This window comes from Felis catus, chromosome E2 (assembly GCF_018350175.1).
Source record: "Felis catus isolate Fca126 chromosome E2, F.catus_Fca126_mat1.0, whole genome shotgun sequence".
In the NCBI taxonomy this organism is placed as follows: Eukaryota; Metazoa; Chordata; class Mammalia; order Carnivora; family Felidae; genus Felis; species Felis catus.
Genome location: NC_058382.1, coordinates 42,923,054 through 42,944,295, shown reverse-complemented (window position 1 = coordinate 42,944,295; position 21,242 = coordinate 42,923,054). Strand labels below are relative to the sequence as shown.

Genomic DNA, 21,242 nt, shown 5'->3' with positions numbered 1-21,242 from the left:
GCTCGGGTTCCAGGGATCCCAGGGGTCCCTGGTGAGCCCCGCCCCGAACCTTGGTGCCGGCGCGAAGCGACGCAGCGAGGTTTGGCCGCTGTGGGGCGCCGTAGCCCGCGCCGTTGCCAGGGGAACGGGCCCAGCTCCTGAAGAGTTCCATCCTGCCTCGGCCTGGCCTGGCGGGGCTGTACAGCCAGCCCGCTCCAGCCGGTGCCCGAGGACTTGCCCGCCCGGCCTCCGTCGCGCGGCCCGGGATGGGGCCCCGCTCCGGGCTGCGCCACCGCCTGGTCCCGAGGACCATCTCCGTTGTGAGGGTCTGAAGTGCAGCCACCGTGGGAGGGTGGACGGCCAGGCGCGGGGGCTGAACTACCGGGTGACCTTGGCAGGGCCGATCTGGCTCGGTCGACGTGACGCGCAGGTGAGTAGCCCCCACCGCGGTTCTCACCTCGAAACCTGGCATGAGCCACGGGGTTGTGGCTGCAGCCGCCCGGCTGTGCTCTGCGCTCACCTTGGCCTGGAGCCCGCGGCCTCGGCTTCAAGGGACAGGGCAGAACGCGGGGCTTCCTTCTAGTATTCATCAGGTTCACATATCTGCATTGAGCAGATACTCAATATACACAGTATTCTCAATACTGTGTGCCAGGGACGGGGTCACTGAGGATTCCAGGAAACGGCACGATCTCCAGAACCCACAGAGTATTAAGGGGGGTGGGGTGGGCAGGCTCCAGATAGACGACTGTGTGATTTTCGCTCGAGATAAGTACTCTGGTGACGTCATGGAGGGGGCGGGGGTGGTGTTCTGGCAGGGTCTCCTATAAAAGGTGACTTTGAAGCTAAGACCTGAAGGTTGAAAGGAACCAGAATTGTAAGTAGGGGAAGGGTGTTTCTGGAAGAGGGAAAAGCAAATGCAAAGGCAGCAAAGTACTATTAAGGAACAGAAAGGATGAGGGGAGCATTGAAGGATGCGATGGAGGTTTCAACTTTGTCCTAGAAGCAGGAGGAAACCATTGAAAAGTTTTGATGAATTTGAAGTTTTGAAAAGCTCACCTTCCTCTGGCTGCTGTGGGCAGTGTCCTTATGACAGGGCACACCAGCAAGTCATTCGAGGGCCATCGTAATTCTGCCAGTCTAACTGTGTCTCCTAGAAGAACTTAGTCTCTCTGAGCCTCAGTGTCTTCATCTGTGAAAGGGGGAAGTTATTCTGCATGTTGTTTATGAGAGAGAAAGTGAGAGACCAGTCCATCCGAGACCAATGACAGAGGAGGTCTTTGGGAACAGTTTGAAATGACAGGACCTACCTACCTCAGAGAGTTGTGAGGGCTTATAAGTGCATTCTGTTAAAGTAGTTCCTGGCACAGAAGAAGTTCCCTCCAAACGGCCATTATTACTGAAACTACATTGCTACAGGGGAGCAATGATGGAGGGTTGGATTAGGGTGATGGCAGCAGAGATGGTAACAAATGGTTTAATTTCTTTTATTGAAGGAAAGCTGGATTTAGAGATAGGTGTGGGGTGGTCTTTGCTTTTGTGGAACTGGTGGTTCACCATGGAAGATGGGTTTGTAAACGGATAATCACCGTGAGTTGCAATAAAAGCAACATTGGTGCTTAGTTTTTTTTTTCTTTTGTTTTTCTTACTTTGTTTTGTCACAACTTTGCTCTTAACGACTGTTTCTTGGTGGGTGTACCTCCAGGCTTGCTCCTGCAATCATGTGAGTTGATTTCCTGGTTAAAATCAACAACCGTTGGCTCCTCTCATTGGCCTTTTTTCTCTCCATTGTTACTCCTTCCTTCTTGTCCCCTTTCCCTGGATAAACCTGAATCCCAAACAGTTGCACTGGTTGCTTCAGGAGGAGAATGGCACAGAAAATGTTTGCACACCACATCAACTCAGGAATGAGTGAGATTTCAGGGTTTTCTTGCTCTAGCATCAGATTTCTGTGTTGTTGTTTATGTGAAGAGCCCAGCCACATCTGAGGCCAGTGACTGGACGGGTCTATGAGAACAGCTAGAAGTTCCAATTTATTTTCTGGGCATTGTCGTGAGGTGCATATCTTAGTCAAACTGGAGCCACTTCCCAGAATTTTAAGGCCAGAGACTTCTCTGGTACCTGGAGGGAATTTTAATAAAGTATTTGCCCAAAACTTCTTTTATAAATGACTTTTTTTGCACTGTAAAACAGTGTGTACCATGCAGCATTTTTTTTTTCCAGCCTCTGTTTAGGTTTTTTTTTTTTTTTTTAATTTTTTTTTTCAACGTTTATTTATTTTTGGGACAGAGAGAGACAGGGCATGAACAGGGGAGGGGCAGAGAGACAGGGAGACACAGAATCGGAAACAGGCTCCAGGCTCTGAGCCATCAGCCCAGAGCCTGACGCGGGGCTCGAACCCACGGACCGCGAGATCGTGACCTGGCTGAAGTCGGACGCTTAACCGACTGCACCACCCAGGCGCCCCTCTGTTTAGGTTTAAAGTGGACATCTGTTAAATCTTAGTGAAAAATATTTTATTTTATTTGAAAACATTTAAGTTTATTTTTTTTATCTTGAGAGAGAGAGTGAGCAAGCGAGCTTGGGGGAGGAGAGAGAGAGAGAGAGAGAGAGAGAGAGAGAGAGAGAGAGAGAATCCCAAGCAGGCTCCATGCTGTCAGCACAGAGCCCACATGGGGTTTGAACCCACGAACTATGAGATCACAACCCGAGCCAAAACTGACTGAGCCACCCAAGCACCCTTAGTGAAAATTATTTTAAAAGCAGATGCAAGGAAAAGTTGTTTAGAAATATCCATAGACGGGTGCCAGGATGGCTCAGTCGGTTAAGTGTATGACTCTTGATCTCAGCTAAGGTCTTGATCTCAGGGTCATGAGTTCAAGCCCTGCAAGAAAGCAAAAGAAATATCCATAGAAAATAATTCCTGTAAATCCTCTAGCTTTCCTTAGCAAACAGAAAAGATGGTTGTGAGCAAAACCATCCTGTTGCATGCACCTTCCCTTTGGGTTCTGGAGTCACAGGAAGCTGAGCTGACTTTTGGCTGAGCACTGGAACAGGGTCCTGCCCAGCAACTCCTCTTGTGCTGCCCAGAGGTCTGATTGCAACTTTGACAAGACTCCCAACAGCTCATAGGGAGCTCTGTGGTTCTTCCTCACAGCTCTGCAGTGGAATGATTCAGAGTTGCTTTCGAGGAGTGAGGAAGCACTGAAATAAAACTGAGCCCTCTTTTTGCATGGTAGTTAGGTGGGATTTCCTTGTTTGTCAGGTGTGGTACAGGGCTCTGGAGCCCACAAGCACAATTGGTCTACGTGGCAGCCCAGTGGGCCAGGAGAGTAAGAGGTGACACCCCTTAATTATTTATCTGACACATTCTTTTTTTCAAAAGCATTGATGCATATGGTAAAAAAATTTCAAACACTGCACAGTAAAAGCAAGTCTCTTTCACTGCAGCCACTAGATCTTCCCAGAGGCTGTCCCTGTGTTTGCCTTTTTGCATTTCTTTCCAGAGAGAATCTATGCAAATTGGAACATACCCATCCCTGTTTGTTTTCACTTACTTGATATAGCGTGTTCTACAACTGCCCACATCTTGCTTTTTCACTTCACTGTGTATCGAAGGTCATTTCATCCCTCATTGTTTTGATATTGTATAGCATTTCATTGTGTGACTGTGCCATAGTTTGTTTACATTGTTTTTTGTTCTTTATTATTGCAAACAAGACTGCTGTGAATCTTTGTGTACTTTGTGGCTATATGTATAAGATAAATACCTAGAAATGGAATGACTGGGCCCAAGGGTGTATGTGTTCTAAAGTTTGGTAGACATTGCCAAATTGCCTTCCAGCCACCTTTTTTTTTTTTTTTTTAAGTGGGCTTGAACTCATAACCCCGAGACCCAAGAGTTGCATGCTCTAGTGATTGAGCCAGACAGGCACCCCCCAGGTAACTTTTTAAAAAGCTGAGTGAAGAAGACACCCAAAGAGTTGCCTCTGAAATTTGCCTCCGGGTTACCCAATCTGTGAGTGGCAGTGCAGGAACCAGAGCCAGGATCTGTTTCCAGGCCTTGTGCTCTTGCCTAGCTCCAACCTGCCTCTCTCCCTTGGTGGCTCAGGCCCCCAGGCCCTCAATCCCCCTCTAAGAGCCCTGTCTCTTCTTCTCTAACCCCGTCATTCTACCCTGCCAGGTCAGTGGCCTCCTCCTAAAAAGCCTCTTTAGTAATGAAATTGATTCTTTTCTGACATCCTCAAACATTTTTCAGGAACACAGGGGTGCCCACAGCCTCTCCAGGGCTAGTATTTTTCACTTTGGTCTGGTTGTTTTGACAACGCCATTCATAAATCTTAGGAAACATTCCTAAATACTTTTTTGGTGGGAGCAGAGGTGGGCAAGAGGGAAGTGGATCAGTCATAGAACTATTCTACAGTTCATAATGAGAACTTGAAATGTTGGCTTCCCTCATTTAAATTAGGCACATAAAGTAAGGTAGCCTAACTTTCTTTTGAAAATGCTATTTTAGGGTTTTAGCATAGGAATGTTAACAGGAAGAGATTAGTGTCGTCTTGGCAATGAGCTTTACCTTACTGGGACAAGGGAGGGGGCTATACAGCCCCTCTAGCCCACCTCAGAAGCCAGGTGGGTCCTTGGCTTACCCAAGGTGACCTTTACCCAAAGGTGGCGACTTTTGGCCTTAACACTCCTTGGGACCTCGTCACTCTTGTCTCCATCTCCACTAGTTTAACTCTGTGGTTTGTTCTGTGGCAGCAGAAGGTACGTGAAGAAACTTTTACCAAGGCACACGTACCTCTCAGCCCACCAGAGATGCAGCTGGAGGCATCGGTGGTTTAGGGGACCTTGTGGGCTTGGCCTCCATCTTCTGGCCAATTCTTCCCAAAGCACAAGGCTGCTGGGCTGCTGCCCTCCCTGGGCCAGCCTGCTGTTGTGTCACCTTTCCCCTCTTGCTCGTGCCCTCTTCCCTACTGGACTAGAAGAAAGCTTTCTAAAACACCCACCACCTTTGTGTCGTTCCCCTGCTTTAAACTTCTTATGTAGTAGCCAGACTTCCTTGCCTGGCCTCCTAAGCCCCATGGGATCTGACCCTTCAGCTCCTCAGGGCTCATCTCCTTCTCTAGATCCCCCCTCCATGCACCCTGTGTTCTGTCACTCTGAATGGCTCACCCTTGTATGACCCATTCACCCACTGCCCTCATGTCTGTCTGGGCCCCCAGAAAGCAAGGCCCTGAAGGCAGGAGCCTGGTCTCATCTGTGTTTATATCTTTAGTGCACACAGGGGGCTGGGCCCCAAAAGTGCTGACTGGGCCAAGGTGTAAATGCACAGGCTGGCCAAGCTGTCCGGGAGCAGAGCCATGCATCTTTCATTCTGGTCTTCTAGAGAAGTGCCAAGAGGGGAGGAAAAGCCAGAGAAGTTCCTGGGTCTGATGACAGTGCTTGGTCCCATCCCTGCCTGAGGCCCTATCTTGGATTCTCTCCTACCTCCCAGCCCTTTTAATCAAAGCCTTTTGGGCCAAAAGAATTTGTAGCCACCAACCCCACAAGGGAAAACGTCATCAGGTAAGAGCTGGCTGGCCCAGGTTTTCCGGGCAGGTGGCATGCCTCCTGGCCAGCTTGGGTGTCTGCTCTGGGGTGCTGCTACTGCTGTACAGGACTCACCCAATAGCACCATTCCCCTGCCCTCTGTCTCACATGAGGGGCACCTCCCTGGGCCAGTTGTCCCCGGGTTTGGAGTCAGAGCCACCCCCAGGCCTCAGATGATGAGTCCTCCCACTTCAGATATTGGGGGGACAGCAGCACTGGGGGTGCCTGTGACCACTGCCACTCTGAGCAGTGGGGACATGTCAGTCATATGCCTCTGCTGCTTTCTTTAAAAACTTCCTCAGGGTGTAGGGCTGCACAGGTGTGAAGAGGGCAAAAGGAAAGCTAGAATTTAAGGATCCTAATTCATGGGTTCCCTTCAAAGGAGTTTCCCTGGTGATGGTGTCACTGGAGAACGGATGTGCAAGCCACAGGGATTTGCCCCTGAGCAGAACCACCCACCTCAACTGTATTTACAGGGCTTCACCTAAAGACCTTTGAATTCCCAAAAATCAAGGACGGATTTGCTACCTCTGGGGACATTGAAAATAAAGTGGTACCTGCTTTTTTTTTTAATTACCATTGTCACTTCGATCAAAGGTGAGACGGTTAGAATGACCATCCAGTGGCCCAGCTCTTATGACAACATGTTCCTTGGGACCACTGGTTTAAGAAAGCAGCTTCAACCAATCCCATTACTTTGGAAATTAACCTTGTAAAATATCAGATGCAGCAGCCTTCCTTTGGAGAGATCAGGAGAACCCAGAGGGCTATTTTAAGGGTAATTATAATATCTATCATTTACGAAGCGATTATGTGTCAGGGCTTTACTTACAGTGTTGCTGATCTATACCCAGCACTAGGTAGCCATCCCTACCCCCATTTTTCAAATGAAGAAACAAGCCACTCAGCTAGTAAGTGCAGAGCCAGGACTTGAACCTAAATCTGTTACCTGCAAAGCTGGCGCTCTTTTTTCACTTTTCACTGTTTCTTTTTGAAGACAAAGCAAATGACCAGGGGATTCCAATTGAGTCCCTGGGAGAAAACTAAGGTCATCCCATTTAGCTTTGAGATAAGGCTGCTCAGAGATGAATACGGCGGGCTTGGCTTACAGGAGACTCTGAGCCTCAGGTGGGATGAAGCAGTGGCTAAGTGTGAATGTCCGGCAGTCAGGGTAATAATAGCCAGTGGCAGGGGGAGCTGGGCAAGAGGTATGTCTCTGCATGGTGGCTGTGCAGATCGAAGGCAGGGCAGAGTGGGCCAGATGGCTCTGGGTGGACCAGGATTCCACACCATTTATCGCACCCACATTTCCCTTTATTTCAGATGATTTCAAGTCAGGAAACATTTACTGAGCACCTACTATGTACAAGGTATGTTTTGGGTGCTTGGGGAAGGGCATGTGGGGAGCAGGGGTAAGTGAATCACAGTACAGTTTCTACCCTTAGGGAAAATTGGCATAACAGGGAGCAGATGTGGGGATGACACAGGGTTCCAAGTGGCAAAGTGACTTGCCCATGAAAGACTGAGCATGAGGGCCCCCTGACTCTGTTTGGGGCATCAGGGAAAGCTTCCTGGATTGGTGATGCTTAAAGTGGGCCCTGAAGGCCAAATCACATTTTGTTGGGCCAAGATGTGAGGAAGGTGTTCCGGGTAGATGTGCTGAGGGGGGTCTGCTGTACTTTCTGATATATATTCAGACTCCTTGGCCCACAGGCATGGGCTCCTGAAAGGAGAGTCCGGCTGCCAGGGTTTTGTCCCTTACTCCTGGCCATCCCACCAAGAGCTCTGAGTTGGCCTGTCTCCCCAGGTGTGGTGCTGCCTGCCCAGGCGCTAGTCCTCCCTCAGGCCCAGAAGATTCTGGAGGTGGGGCTCTTCCTCCAGTAATGACAGCACACCCTGCCTGCCTTGCATGTGATTTTGGCCTCTAGGCCAGGTCTTAGACTGAAGGATGGTGGGACGGGGGTGGGGGAGTGCTGCCACCTGGTGGTCTGGCTGTGGAGGAGGCCCAGCCTTCTCTGAGCGAGCTCTCAAGTGAGTCAAAGGCCATCAGCCCACTTGTCTCTTCTCAGTGCACTAGGCCCAAATTTACCTAGAGAAACATGGTCTTTTTTGCTGCTGGAAGGAAGCAAGGGGGGATCCTTCCTTCTCTTGCATGCTGGCCCCTCCCCAGCCAAGAAGTCTGAGGCACAGGGGAGATGGTTTAAGGGCTCCCCCACGCCCCATCCCCGCTGTTCCCAGCCTCTCTCCTAAAGGGATTACGTGCTAGCCCAGGGGCAGACACCAGACCCCCTTCTGAGCACCCCTAGTCCATGTTTCCTCTAGCAAAGAGTAAGGGGGCCCTTTCTGACACTTGCATTTGGGCCTCAGGACAGAGGTGACTAACAGAATCAGCATGTGTTCTCATTGCTCTGGCCCCAGCCTGATATTGTTACCAGATGAGAACATGTCTTACTGGGTTTAACTTTGATGGCTGTGGAGACAGCACTTTGAGTAACAGGCAGCCACACTGTGTTCTGAATAAACCCTAGACCCTCCTATCTTGTCCTGGCCAGGGCTGGGGCCAGAGCTTGCTCTGGGGCTTTGAGAAACACTCCACTACCACCTTCCCCCATGGCCTGTCTTCATCATGCTAGGGCCCCAGTTCTTCTGCAGAGTAGCTGGGAGATGACTTCACATCCCGGCCTGCTCTCCACATGGGGCTCTGGGCTCCAGCCCGGGCCTCCTTAGGCTAATGCTTTCTCTACTTTTCCTTCCTCTGGAGATGAACGTCTGCAACAAGCCCTCCAACAAGACAGCCCCTGAGAAGAGTGTGTGGACAGCGCCTGCACAGGCCAGCAGACCCTCCTTGGAGCTGCAGGGCCAGCGGTCCCGCCGGAATGGGTGGAGCTGGCCCCCTCACCCGCTCCAGATTGTGGCTTGGCTGCTGTACCTCTTCTTCGCTGTGATTGGCTTTGGGGTCCTTGTTCCCCTCCTGCCTCACCACTGGGTGCCCGCTGGCTATGCTGTATCCTTGGGAAAGTGTGGGGCTAGTACATGGAAGAACTGGGGCAGTGGATGGAGGAACGTGGCAGAGGCCTGAAGCTGGGCTCCAGAGCCCCACTGAGTGCAGGCAGGCCCCCTCTCTGCCCAGGAGCACCAGCTGCCTCCCTGCCTGGTTTCCAATCCCCATCTGACCCCTCTGCCTGATGGGGTGAGCAGATGGACCTAATGTACCTTGGAGCATTTAAAGCCCACACAGCTAGGAACTTTGTCAACCGAGATACCGCAAGAGTGATCACAGAAGAGAGCCTTAATGTTAATTGTGTCCAGAGCTCGACAAGGGATAGAGAGTAATTATTCCATTTATGAAAGAATCTTTCACTTTTCAAAAAGAGTCATGGTAGAATTCTTTTACATAGTAAGTTTCCTGGTATATTTAAAATGTGGTTTTATGTACAGTCAGATAATTATGCTGTACCCAGGACTGTTTAGGAGCTCATTGGTTTTGTAAACTAGACTCTTAGTGTGAGGCTGAGTTGACAAGAGGAGGGATAGAGATGCTGTGGAAACTCGTGGGAACAGTGACAAACACAAACTTGCCTGAGCCCAGTGGTATGACTCCCCCAGCCTTGGCCACAACCCCCAGGAGCCGAGGACATGGCTGCAAGGCTGGGAGATTGGGGTGCAACAGGTGGCTATGTGCCCTTGTCCGGAGGGTGCCCAGAAGAGGGTGCCCTCATGTGTGTTCTTCATGAAAATGATTTCTTGGGCTTCCTGGGGGAGAAGGGCAAGGGTGGGCTAAAGGAGGTTAGCAGAGATTAACTTGAAAGCTCCGGGCATAGGGTCAGCAGCCGAGGTTGGTCACAGCTCAGCCCTTCAGGGGTCAGACAAGGCTGAGCAGCTTCGGCCGGCTCCCCAGTTCTCAGCCTCCTCCTCTGTCTGACAGGAGTCCTGCCTGCTTCGCAGAGGAAAGGAGCACCGAGGGTGTGTGTGTGAGCACCAGAATATGTGAGCCAGAAGTGTGAGTGTGCTTTCTTGGGAAACCACAGAGCCCTTGGCTGGTGAGTGACAAGGACGAACATGTGGAGAAGGACTGTAGAGAAGGTTGTTGTCCTCAGACACCAGCAATATCGCTGGGGGGCTTCCTGGTTCACTAGGACCCAGGGCCTAGTCATCAGCTGTGTAAATGGAACACTGGCCTTTCCCTGAAGGGACCAACAGGACTTAGGCCTTAGTGCTCTTAAGTAGAGTGGCTCGTGAAATATTCCTCCCATGATCTGGAATGGGCATGCCCCTCACTCAGGATTGTCTGGGCTTCTACCACCAGGGTACCTGGGAAGCCAGATTCATAACCACGTGGTTGCAGTGAGTACAGTCAGAGCAAAAACAGTAAACAAGAGTAACTAGCATCTGTTGAGCATGTATATGTGCCCGGCACTGTGCCAAGCCCTGTATGTGGATTATATCACTCAATCCTCATAATAATCTATAAGGAAGGTGTTCTCCCCACTTTACTAATGAAGAAGTCAGGGCTCAGAGAGTTTAAGCGACTTCCTGAGGTCACACAGCTGATACCCACCGAGACAAGAAGGGCTGCTCAGGCAACCTGACTCTGAGGCAGTGGGACGATTTAAGGGTTTTGTCCTCTCCACATTCATTCCTTTGGGCAACGTGGAGGCTCACAGAGCCACCAGGATTGGCACTCCCACTTCTAGGCCTGTATGCTTCTCCTTCCTTCCATCAAAGCCACCTTCCTTATGAAAACTTCCTCAGGGCCCCTGAGGAATGAGGTAGGGCAGTGGTGTGTAGCAAGTACCTACCTGGGGCCTGGAAGTGGCCTGGGACCTACCGTTGCAAAGATGAGTAAGACAGGCCCCCAGCCCTGGGGTGCTCAGCCTGCCGCTGGGGGAAAGCCTTGTAGATTAGAGATCATCACATGGTAGGTATGAGGGTAGGAGCCATACAACAGATTATGGGTGTAGGAGGAGGGCTGTCTAGACCAACACCACCGTGGGCTCAGATGCAGATCTGCTATGTGCCCATCCTCCTCTGTGGTCACCTCTCTGGGTACTCTTGGCTCTGCCCCTTTCCTTCATCATCTATATCCAGTCAGTCATCAAGTTCTGTGGATGTTAGCTCCTAAATAGCTATCAAGCTTGCCCTCATTCCTCCCCACTGCCATCTGCCCCTCTTACCTAGATGACTGTTTTGTTTCCAAATAGGCCTCCCCCCGCACACTCTTGGGCCAATCCATCTGTGTCCACCCGTGTTCCTGCAGCAGATTGCCCTTTCAAAATCCAGATCTGATAAAGTTGCTCCCCAGCTTAACATCCCATAATGGCTTCTTCCTGTCTTAAGAAATGGTGTTCAAGATCCTCAGGACTCTTCGTGTTCTGGGTTCTGTCCATCTCCCCAGCCTCTTACATTATTTCCTCTGACACCACTGGCCTCTTGGCTGGAAAGCTCTTGACTCTCTCCCTACCCGAACACCCAGCTAAGTAAGAAGTCCAGAACCGGCAGCCCACAGGCCTGTTTGGCCTACAGATTTTCTTTTCTTTTCTTTTTTAAAGTAGGCTCTATGCCCAGAGTGTGGCTTGAACTCACGACCCCAAGATCAAGAGTCACACGCTCAACCAACTGAGCCACCCAGCTGCCACCAGATTTTCTTTTTTATTAAAAAAATTTTTTAATGTTTATTTATTTTTGAGAGACAGAGAAGGAGCGTACACACACACGAGTGAGGGAGAGGCAGAGAGAGAGAGAGACAGATCCGAAGCAGGCTCCACGCTGACATCAGAGAGCCCAATGTGGGGCTCAAACTCCAGGAACTGTGAGATCATGACCTGAGCTGAAGTCAGACGCTTAACTGACTGAGCCATCCAGGTGCCTCCAGATTTTCTTTTTTAATTGGGGGACAGTTAACGCACAAAATGGACAGTCTTAAGTGTTCCTTTAGCAGGTGTATTTTAAGAATTATCTATTTTTTGTCAACATTTAAAAAATGAGACCTCATAAAAATCCAGATTTCTGGTTCCTTTTGAAAAGTTAGACCATGGTGGTGTGTGCCCTTATTCTAGCATGGCAGCAATGAGCTGAGCTGGAACCACACACCAGCCACCCCTCTGGCCGGGACTCGACTTGGTCCCAGTACCCGGCCAAGCCCCTCCTATTTACATTATCTGTGCCTCTCCAAGTCTCAGCTGAGATGATGCTTCATGGGAGCAGCTTTCCGGGTCCCTTCAGATTAGATGAGGTTACTCAGTTGTAAATTCACATGGTCCCGTGAACTTCCTTCATTGTAATCAACCCATTATTTGATTAACATATGTGTTTCCCATCAGACTGTAGGCTCCTTGGGGCGAGGGCCCAAGTCTGTCTTGCCCCTGGCATAGCCCTCAGAGCTCGGCGCAGAGAAAGACCTGAGTGAACAGTCAAATGAATGAACCAGGGAGTGGTATGGGAGGAGTGTTGGAGCAGAAAACTAAATGTTTGCCTACATTCAGTGTGTCTGAAGAGAGGCTGGAATGGTGAGGAGTAGTGGGTGGGGATATCAGACAGGTGTGACAGGAGCCAGAGCAAGAGAAGCCTTGGCACTGAACAGAACAGTAAACTTTAACTTGAGAGCCATCGAGAGCCACTGTAAAAATTGAAGCAGGCAAGGCTTTATTTAAGCTATTCAGTGCTCACTTTGGGATCAAGTGAAGGGCAGGCTCAAGGGCACTGAGGCCAGAGGAACAGAGTCAGGAGACTGTGGAGTACCCAGGGAAGAAGTGAAGGCCTGACCCACAGCCAGGGCTGTCTGGCCTTCGTGGGCTGTGGTCCTCGTGTTCAGCTGTGGTGTAGCATATTAGGGCAGAGCCTGGCTCACACAGACATGTATGGAAATTTGGCCACTGGGAGGAGGAGGAAGAAGGAAAAAGGAGGTTAGGCAGCCGACTGATGGAGGGATGAATGATGGAAGGATATGAGGTCTGCCTGGTTAGCAAGAGGACAGATGGAGGGAGGGAGGGCAGATGGCCGTCTGGAACCTATTGGTGAATTTTTACAAATGTAGACTTTGCAGCAAATTGTCAGGATACTCGTCCCCTGCATTTGTTCTATTCACTGAGCAGATAGGTCCTGGATGATCTGTGTTTCAGCCCCAGGAATTAGCCAGGCTGCCCCTGGCCAGGCGCTGAATATGTCAAGCCATCCCAGAATCCTCAGCCCTAGGGCTCCAAGTACCTGGGCTCCAGTCAGGGAGGCGGTGGGTATATTGGACCCTACCTACAAGTGATTCTCCATCTGGCCCAGCTGCTGAGAAAGGATGGCTGCTTCCCTCTCAGATCCGAATTCCTATGAAGGCAAGAGAAACAAACTTAGAACTTATATTTTGGGTCCTTGGGCCTTAGAGGATAATCTCTTTCAGTCTCATTTCACCATTTAGAATCTGAAACCAGATCAGATTCCAACGTCAGACCAGCCTATGGCCTGTGCCAGGACTGGAGCAGTGAGGCCAGGGCCCTGTGGTTGGGCCGCTCAGCGACAGTAGGCAGTGCCTTGTGAGCTCCATTACCAGATGGCTCCTCTCTTCCATCTGGGGCATGGGTATGCTGAAGAGGTCTTTCAAGGAAGCTCTTGTGGGGCTGGAGGTAAGAGGTGGCACAGGCAGAGAGTCTCTGCATGAGAGAGTCATATGGAGGTGGAGAGCTGCTACCTGGCCCTGGAAAGTGGGGAAGAGGGGCTTCCAGCCAGCAGAGTGTGGAGTGAGTCTTTAACCTTCTGGGCCAGTGCATGGGCGCCATCTTTGCCGGCCACCTTGTGGTTCACCTGACTGCTGTCTCCATCGATCCAGCAGATGCCAATGTGAGGGACAAGAGCTATGCAGGCCCCTGCCCATTTTCAACCGCAGCCAACATGCACACGTCATTGAAGACCTGCATTGCAACTTGTGCGACGTAGATGTGTGAGTGAGTGTGGACTGAGGGTGTGTGTGGGTGGTGATTGTGCCCCGGGGAACTGCCAGCGTACGTTCAAGGCGGAGAGGAGCATGCCCAGGGCTTTATAGTTATGCTGATGCCTCAGAAACCTCGTGTTTTACACAGTCAAGAATCTTGACAGAGTGACAGAGAGTTGGGTGAAGGAGGAGATTGGAAACAGAAGATGAGGAATGGCATTTCCAACAGTTACAGTAGGAGACACTTGGCACTGCCACAGACTTTTCTACTGACTGACTCTGCCAGTGACTCCCCTACCCCCATCTCTCACAAGCATTCCCAGATAGGGACGGGGAGGGGCACTAATGCTTGAGTACTTACTATGTGCTAAGTGCTTATGAACAACCCTGCAGGGTGGGCAGCACCTCACCTCACAGAAGAGGAAGTGCCCAATGCTCATATGGGAGCCCAGTGCTCCCATATGACCTATGCCTGAGGTCATATGGCTATTGGGTAGCAGAGCTAGATTCACAATCCAGCCTGCCTGGCCCCCAAGCCCATACTGTTATCCTCAGTTACCCATGAGGAATCTGAAGCCCAAAGAGGCCAAGTGACTTACTCCAGATCATGCTGCTAGTGGGAAGGACAGTCAGAATTTGCAGAGCCCATGCCTCCTTGGCTGTTCTGGACTGCCTCCCTAGGTCCCTCCCTACTCTCCTGGAGCTTCCAGCCTCAGGCAGGGGATTGGGGATGGGGGTATGGTCCAAGGCTAGCTCTACATTTCTAATCTTAATGTTCACAGCCTGTTGAAGGGGTATGTCCCCAGGACAGAGAAAGAGGCAATGGCATTAGGGCACCGAGGAGTTTGGTGTCTGATCATCCTTTCCTTCACCAGGCACCAGTCAGTGCATTGCTCTTAAGTGGATGCTGTGGCAATGGCTGCCCACTCTGTTCTGTTCTGGGGAAGGGGCTGCAGCTCACTCTCCCACACCCCTTTGGGCTTGCATTCCTAATGTGGCCTCACCTCCTCTGACCCCCTGCAGCAAACTGCTGTTCACCCAGATGTCAGCTTGCTCCTCTTCCTTTGGCTCCCTTTGGGTTAGCCTAGACAGACTTTTTCTGGCAGAGGTTTTTCTGGAAGAATGCCAGTAAAATTCCCATAGCCTGGCAGGGAAATAGGGACTCAAAAAATGGAGATGTCAGAAAAAGCAACGCAGGCCCCGGACCCAGCAGCCTTGCTCTCTTCTGCTACTTGGTGCCACACCTGCATCGTCTCCTGGCTTGGCGCAGGGGTCCTTGCTTGGAAAAGAAGCCCCATTTCCGTTTCATACCACCATCACGCAGGTGCGCAATCCCTTAGCGGTTAAGTGTAATGCCTCCCAACCCCTCTACCTCCTACCCTGGCTCTTCAGAAGCCAGACCTCCTGTGGGTGCTCTGCTTCGCAGTGCCACCAGAGGGCGTGCGCGCTCCCCGTCGCCGTTTCCAGGTTCCGGTGGAGTGCGGGGTGGGTAACGCGCTCCAGGCCCGGCGTTCCGGTCTTCCGTGGCCCCAGCCAGGCCGGTGGCGAAGTGCGGGAAAAGCTAGCCGACCGCCTTGTGCCCCTCCACCCCCTCCCGCAGGAGCGCTCGCTCCAAGCACTGCAGCGCCTGCAACAAGTGCGTGTGCGGTTTCGACCACCACTGCAAGTGGCTCAACAACTGCGTGGGCGAGAGGAACTACAGGTGAGAGCGCGGCACGGGCCGCAAGGGTGCCTGCGGATGCGCGGGTCCGAGTGTGAGCCAGGAACCCTGAGCTTGCATATGAGGCGGGGCAGGGGGCGGGGGGGTGAGGTGCTTGGTGGACCTGTGCGCTGGTGTGCATTAATGTGTTGGTCTGAGGGTGATGCTCCTGATGGCTGCCACCTGGGACTGCTGAGGGAAGGTTTGGGGGCTTTCTCCTGTGGGTCCACAGAATGGTGGGAAGCCTGCTGGGGTGGCTGCCCAAACTGATCTTTGCCCTAAGTCATTGGCTTCGTGAGGAGTTGGGGCTGTGGGGTCAGAGGCCTGGCTCCCCTCCCAACCATGGGCCCTTCTGAGTTCTGGGCCCTTATCCAGCTGGAGCACCTGGGTGCTGACAGCTGCCCACGGCTGGGCCCAGGCTCTTTCTACACAGTGTGGCATCTGCTTTACTGGGTGTCCTGCTCCTCGTGCTGGTGGCCACTTATGTCTTTGTGGAGTTCTTTGTCAACCCCATGCGGCTGCGCACCAATCGCCACTTTGAAGGTCAGTCCCGGCTCCAGGCCCACTTCCACCTTCCAACCCTGGGCCTGTCCTAGTCATTGGTCACAGCCCGGATGAGCAGTCTGCCTGTGCCTTGCAGTCCTGAAGAATCACACAGATGTGTGGTTCGTGTTCCTGCCCGCTGCCCCTGTGGAGACCCAGGCTCCTGCCATCCTAGCCCTGGCTGCCCTACTCATCCTTCTGGGCCTGCTTTCCACAGCCCTGCTTGGCCACCTGCTGTGCTTCCACATTTATCTCAGTAAGTCCCCCAGTCCCCACTCACATATACCTATACCTGCCTTGCGGTGGATAGGGGTCCCTAGCCTGCAGGGAGGTACTACTTGGGCCGTAGAACCCTGAAGCCATGCTCCTTTTTCAGTATTGGCTTTTGATGGTGGCCTGGTCTCACTTAATGGATTAGTGTATATGGGGACAGTAGTTTTCAGGCTGGGGCTGGGTACCCTCCCTTACCTTCTGAACTCTAGGATCCCCTTTCCACTGCACTGAGCCCTCTCCTCACCCCCTCAGTGTGGCACAAGCTCACCACCTATGAGTACATCGTGCAGCATCGCCTGCCACAGGAGGCAAAGGGGGCCCACAGGGAGCTCGAGTCATGTCCCCCCAAGATGCGGCCCATTCAGGTATAGAAGTCGCCCAGAGGGCTGAGGGGATGGGAGATGGGGCCTGGGTGTGGGAGGGGTGGTAGCTGTGCAGCAAGCAGCAATGAGACAGGGCAAAGGAAAGCAGGCCTGGAATCACAGTTGGAGCAGGGGAGCACCTGGAGGCAAGAGGGGCAAGGCCAAGCCTGTACTAAACACATGTCTGTTTGCTCAAGTGTGAGCACAGCCAGAGGAAGCCCCGTGTTTTCCCGACCCCATGTACATGCCTGTCTGGGCTCCTAGTATGTGCTGGAGGGCATGGGATGTGGGAGCTTGGAAGCGGGCAGGTTGGGGCTGCAGAAGAGAGATGGGTCAGCTGACTGGGTCACCAGGATGGAGATGTCAATTCTCTCTACCCGTGACCCTGAGACCTTAGACTCATCACCTTCTTTAATCCTTAAAAGAGCCCATGAGGCAGGTAATATAACTGCAACCGTGTTGCAGATGAGCCTAACGCTGGGTCTGCGAAGAGTTAAAGTCCCTACACTCTGAAGCAGGAACCCTGTAGCCCAGCTACTGACCAGTCTATCCCCATTCCCACGCCCCATGGCTTCCTGAGGTCAGCAGCTGGAGGTGGGGGTGGTCCAGTTCTTGGAGCCCCCAGGGACTGGGAAGGCAGGGGGCCCAGGCAGGCCTTGCTGGGAAGGCTGAACTCTGGATCCCAAGTCCTCATGGCAACTAGACACAAACACAGGCTGGTGGGCGGGTTGGGAGAAGGCTTGGGACCCGGCCTCTCCTGTTCTCATTGCCAGGGGTAGGGCCTGGGAGGCCCGGGGGGAGTGTTGACTTTTGGTGGTGACCCCCCTGCCACACCACTATGTACACACACTGGTGCCTGGCATTGAACCCTTGTAAGTGCAGTGGCAGCTATCCTCGGAGTGGGCATCCCCTAGGCAGGAGACTTTCTCAAGCTTCATAGTCATTACCCACTGAGGCGGGACTGGTCCTACGATGCTTAGACTACAGGGATCTAGGCCCCTGCCCTGTAGTCACTGCTTGCCTAGGCTTTGGAGTCAGGTGTGCCAGCAAGGGCATTTAATACCATCTGTATGTGACCTGAGGGAGGCCTCCCCAGGAAGAGGAGGGATGTGTTTGTCCCATTGCACAGAGGAGAGTTCTGAGGCTGAGAAGTGCCATTTACCATTCAGGAATGTGCACTTTTTTTTTTTTTTTGGTCAAATTTTTATTTAAATTCTAGTTAACATATAGTGTAATATTGGTTTCGGGAATAGAATTTAATCACTTACATACAACATCCAGTGCTAATCATAAGTGCCTTCTTAATACCCATCATCCATTTAGCCCATCCCCTACCCACCTCCCTCCATCAACGCTGTTTGAGGAATGTATACATTTAAAAAAATTTTTTTAACTTGTTTTATTTTTTTAAAGTTTACATCCAAATTAGTTAGCATGCAGTGCCACAATGATTTCAGGGGTAGATTCCTTAGTGCCCCTTACCCATTTAGCCCATCCCCCCTCCCACAACCCCACCCGTAACCCTCAGTTTGTTCTCCATATTTATGAGTCTCTTCTGTTTTGTCCCCGTCCCTGTTTTTATATTATTTTTGTTTCCCTTCCCTTATGTTCATCTGTCTTGTCTCTTAAAGTCCTCAGATGAGTGAAGTCATATGATTTTTGTCTTTCTCTGACTAATTTCACTTAGCATAATACCCTCCAGTTCCATCCACAGAGTTGCAAATGGCAAGATTTCATTCTTTTTGATTGCCGAGTAATACTCCACTGTATGTATATGTGTGTGTGTGTATGTGTATGTATATATATATATATATATATATATATATATATATATATATACACACACCACATATTCTTTATCCATTCATCCATCAGTGGACATTTGGGCTCTTTCCATACTTCGGCTATTGTTGATAGTGCTGCTATAAACATGGGGGTGCATGTGTCCCTTTGAAACAGCACACTTGTATCCCTTGGATAAATGCCCAGTAGTGCAATTGCTGGGTCGTAGAGTAGTTCTGTTTTTAGTTTTTTGGAGGAATGTACACATTTTGAAGCTGAGAGAGGATCCTGGGGACAGCTGTGATGAAGGGAAGAGGGTTTGAATGGGGATACCCTGGTATACCCTCAAATTTCCCCAGCTGGCTAGGACCTGGCTCCTGTCCCACCCTGGCCCCTCAGGCTTCTGGGACCATCCTCTAACTGCTGCTCCTCCCACCCTGCCTTGCTTCTGGAGCCCAGGGGCACCAAGAAATGCTTTGCCCCTCTTTGCTGGGCCCTGGAGGGGTGCCGAGTCCATACTGGGGGAAGAGAAAAGATGGGGGAGGCCAGATTACCGTGAGGTCCCAGTCATTACCTTGAGGTTCTAGTTCTTGTGACTGGCCTCTGAACGCTTCTTTCTCAGTGCTTCTCTCCTGAGGCTGGCGCCCCCACACTACTTTACAAAGGGCTAGTCTGGGCCTTGGTTGGGCATGAGACTTACTCTGGGCTTCAATCTCTGCATCTGTGCAGGCAGCCCATGGCCAGCTGGGCTCTATCCCCCAGATCTTCCAGGGCCCTGAAGGCAGCCTCCCCACCCCCACCCTGAGCAGGAATGCGGGAGGGGCCCCACTCTAGAGCCGTTGCCCCCAAACATAGGCTTGTTTTAGAGACGGCGTTGCTGTTACAGTGTCATCTCTGCATTAGTCAGGACGCCTCGGTCTCCATGGAAACAACTGTTGAACAGGCGACAGCTGTCCCGGTGCCCCCCCCGCCCCCCCCCCCCCCCCGTAGGGGTGCAGCATCATCCTGGCTCTGCCCTATACTCTCCACACCCCACCAGGGTTGGCTTTTTCCTCGCTTTTGTCTCCTCACCTGTAGTCCTTATGAGCGTCCTTTGTGCTCGGTGGCAGGCTTAGGCCACTTCTGTGTCCTCCTGGCTTCAGGTCCCCTCACTTTCAGGGGTTGGTGCTGCCACTACAATGTCACTGTGAGGATCAGTGACTAAAGTAGACACAGAACTTGCCCATAAGCCTGGTCCCAGATGGGGGCTGTGGTGCTGTTTTTTCCCACCTCTTAACTGCCTTCTCTTTTGGGGTGGGGGAGACCTCACATGGTCCCACTAGTTCCCCCACCCAGGTCGCTAAGATTGTGGCTGGTACCCTGAGGACTCAGCTCCCATCCAGTCATGCACATAGCCTCAGGTGCACACCCCAGCGTATGAATGTCTGGCCAGTCTCCCAGCCAGGGAAACAATCAGGGAGACTAGAGCCCTGGGAGGAGCAAGAAGTAGGAGAGGGTTGCTCTGAGAGCCTTTTCCCCACCACCCACCTTGGCAGAGCAGACTGAGTGCATTGGACCTATGAGGCTGGGGGTTCTCTGGAGGAGGTAGTTTGACTAGATGAAGTGAGGAAGATGGTAGGGATGGGGTAAGGCCCGGAAATGGGTGTTTTAAGCCTCAGCCTACAGAGGGGTTTTCCCAGCATAGCTGGGAAGCCTGGAGGACAGTCGGAAACCTCTGTGCCCAGACCTCCCACAGAGACCAGTGAGAAGTGGGGTATTGTGTACAGGATGGGGTGTCGGATACAGGATGGGGTGGGCTCAGGACCCAGAAGGCCTTGGATCCACACCTGGCCCCAGCCTCCCTGACCCCCACCTTCCCCAGGAGATGGAGTTCTACATGCGGACCTTCAGCCATGTGCGCCCAGAACCCCCTGGCCAGGCCAGGCCTGCCACCGTGAATGCCAAGTGAGTGCAACCTGGGCATGTGCCACCTGAACATCTCTCATTGGCATGGCAGGGATATCCAAGGTGGGAGAAAAGGGGTAGGTCAAGGCCAAAGTTTAGGTCTGGGTCCAGCCTGGCATGCCCTCGGACAAATCAATGCCCCTTTCTGTGTGCTAGGAAGGGTGCCTTATTTCAGAACATCCAGAGGGGTGGGATTTGAGGAAACAATGGGCATCCAGCACTTACCCTTCCACTTCCCCTTAGTCTTTCTCAGTTCCTTGCCACCCGAGGCCAAATGGAGCCCCCCCAACCCTCCTCCCCAGAGACTCTGCCTCCCCGGATCCGACCCCAGGTGAGGGGGACTGTGCTGGGCCCATGAGGAAGGGTATGGGAAAGAAGCCTCTACCCTGCCCCACTCCTCTCCTTCTTTGGGTGAAGTGGGGTTTGGGGAAGGGGCACTCAGGCTCCCCATGTCTCTGCAGAAAAAGAGGAAGCGGCGTGTGTATAAGGTGCCAACCTCTGGCACCTCGGATCGGGAATCGCCGCTGCCCAGGCTGTCGGGTGAGTGTCCCTTTCTGACCAGATCCTGAACTCCGAGGGAAGGAAAGGTAGGGCCCTGAGAGTGTCACAGCCCTAAGTTTCACATTTTCCTCCATCCATGCAGGGCCCAGGGGCCCAGGTCGCAGCTCCAGCTCATCATCAGATTCCGCGGGCGCAAGCCCAGTGCATGCCACTGGACCTGCAGGCGCCTACCACTCGGCGTCAGCAGAGTCCATGGATGAGATTCCAGTGGCGCAGACACGCCTGGGCAGCGCTGCTCTGGCCACCCCTGGAGGCAGGGGCCGAGAGCCGGGGCTGGCGCTGCAGGTGCGTGCGCCCGCTATTTTCGTGAGCCCAAGCAGCGGCGAGCCCGGGGCGCGGGGCCGTCCAGAGACCGGCCTACCTTAGCAGGGCGGAGAGGCAGGAGGGCCAAGGAGGACTGGCCATCCCGACTCTCTATGCAACACCCCCACGCTTGCTGCACCGAGTGCACTTTAGGGGCCCCTATGGCCAGCGGGATGGGTCCCCTTCTCCCATGACTCAGCAATACCCCCTCCCCCCCAACCGGCCATGATGCTCCAATAAACTTTTTTTTTTTTTAATGCTTTTGCGGACTTAGTGCATACTTCTTAAT

The 21,242-nt window shown here is 52.3% G+C and overlaps 1 protein-coding gene across 1 annotated transcript; it reads left to right on the top strand.

Annotated features, from left to right (window-relative positions):
* Positions 1–273: 273 nt before the first annotated feature.
* Positions 274–21,210, top strand: ZDHHC1 (zinc finger DHHC-type containing 1). The gene is given in 13 exon segments (XM_011290105.4): positions 274–409; positions 6,895–6,941; positions 8,333–8,575; positions 13,321–13,420; positions 13,423–13,495; positions 15,087–15,188; positions 15,604–15,728; positions 15,826–15,984; positions 16,254–16,366; positions 20,007–20,089; positions 20,333–20,420; positions 20,551–20,629; positions 20,733–21,210. Coding segments are annotated over 12 exon segments (1,458 nt in total). The 5' UTR covers positions 274–409; positions 6,895–6,932; the 3' UTR covers positions 21,017–21,210.
* The last annotated feature ends 32 nt before the right edge of the window (positions 21,211–21,242 follow it).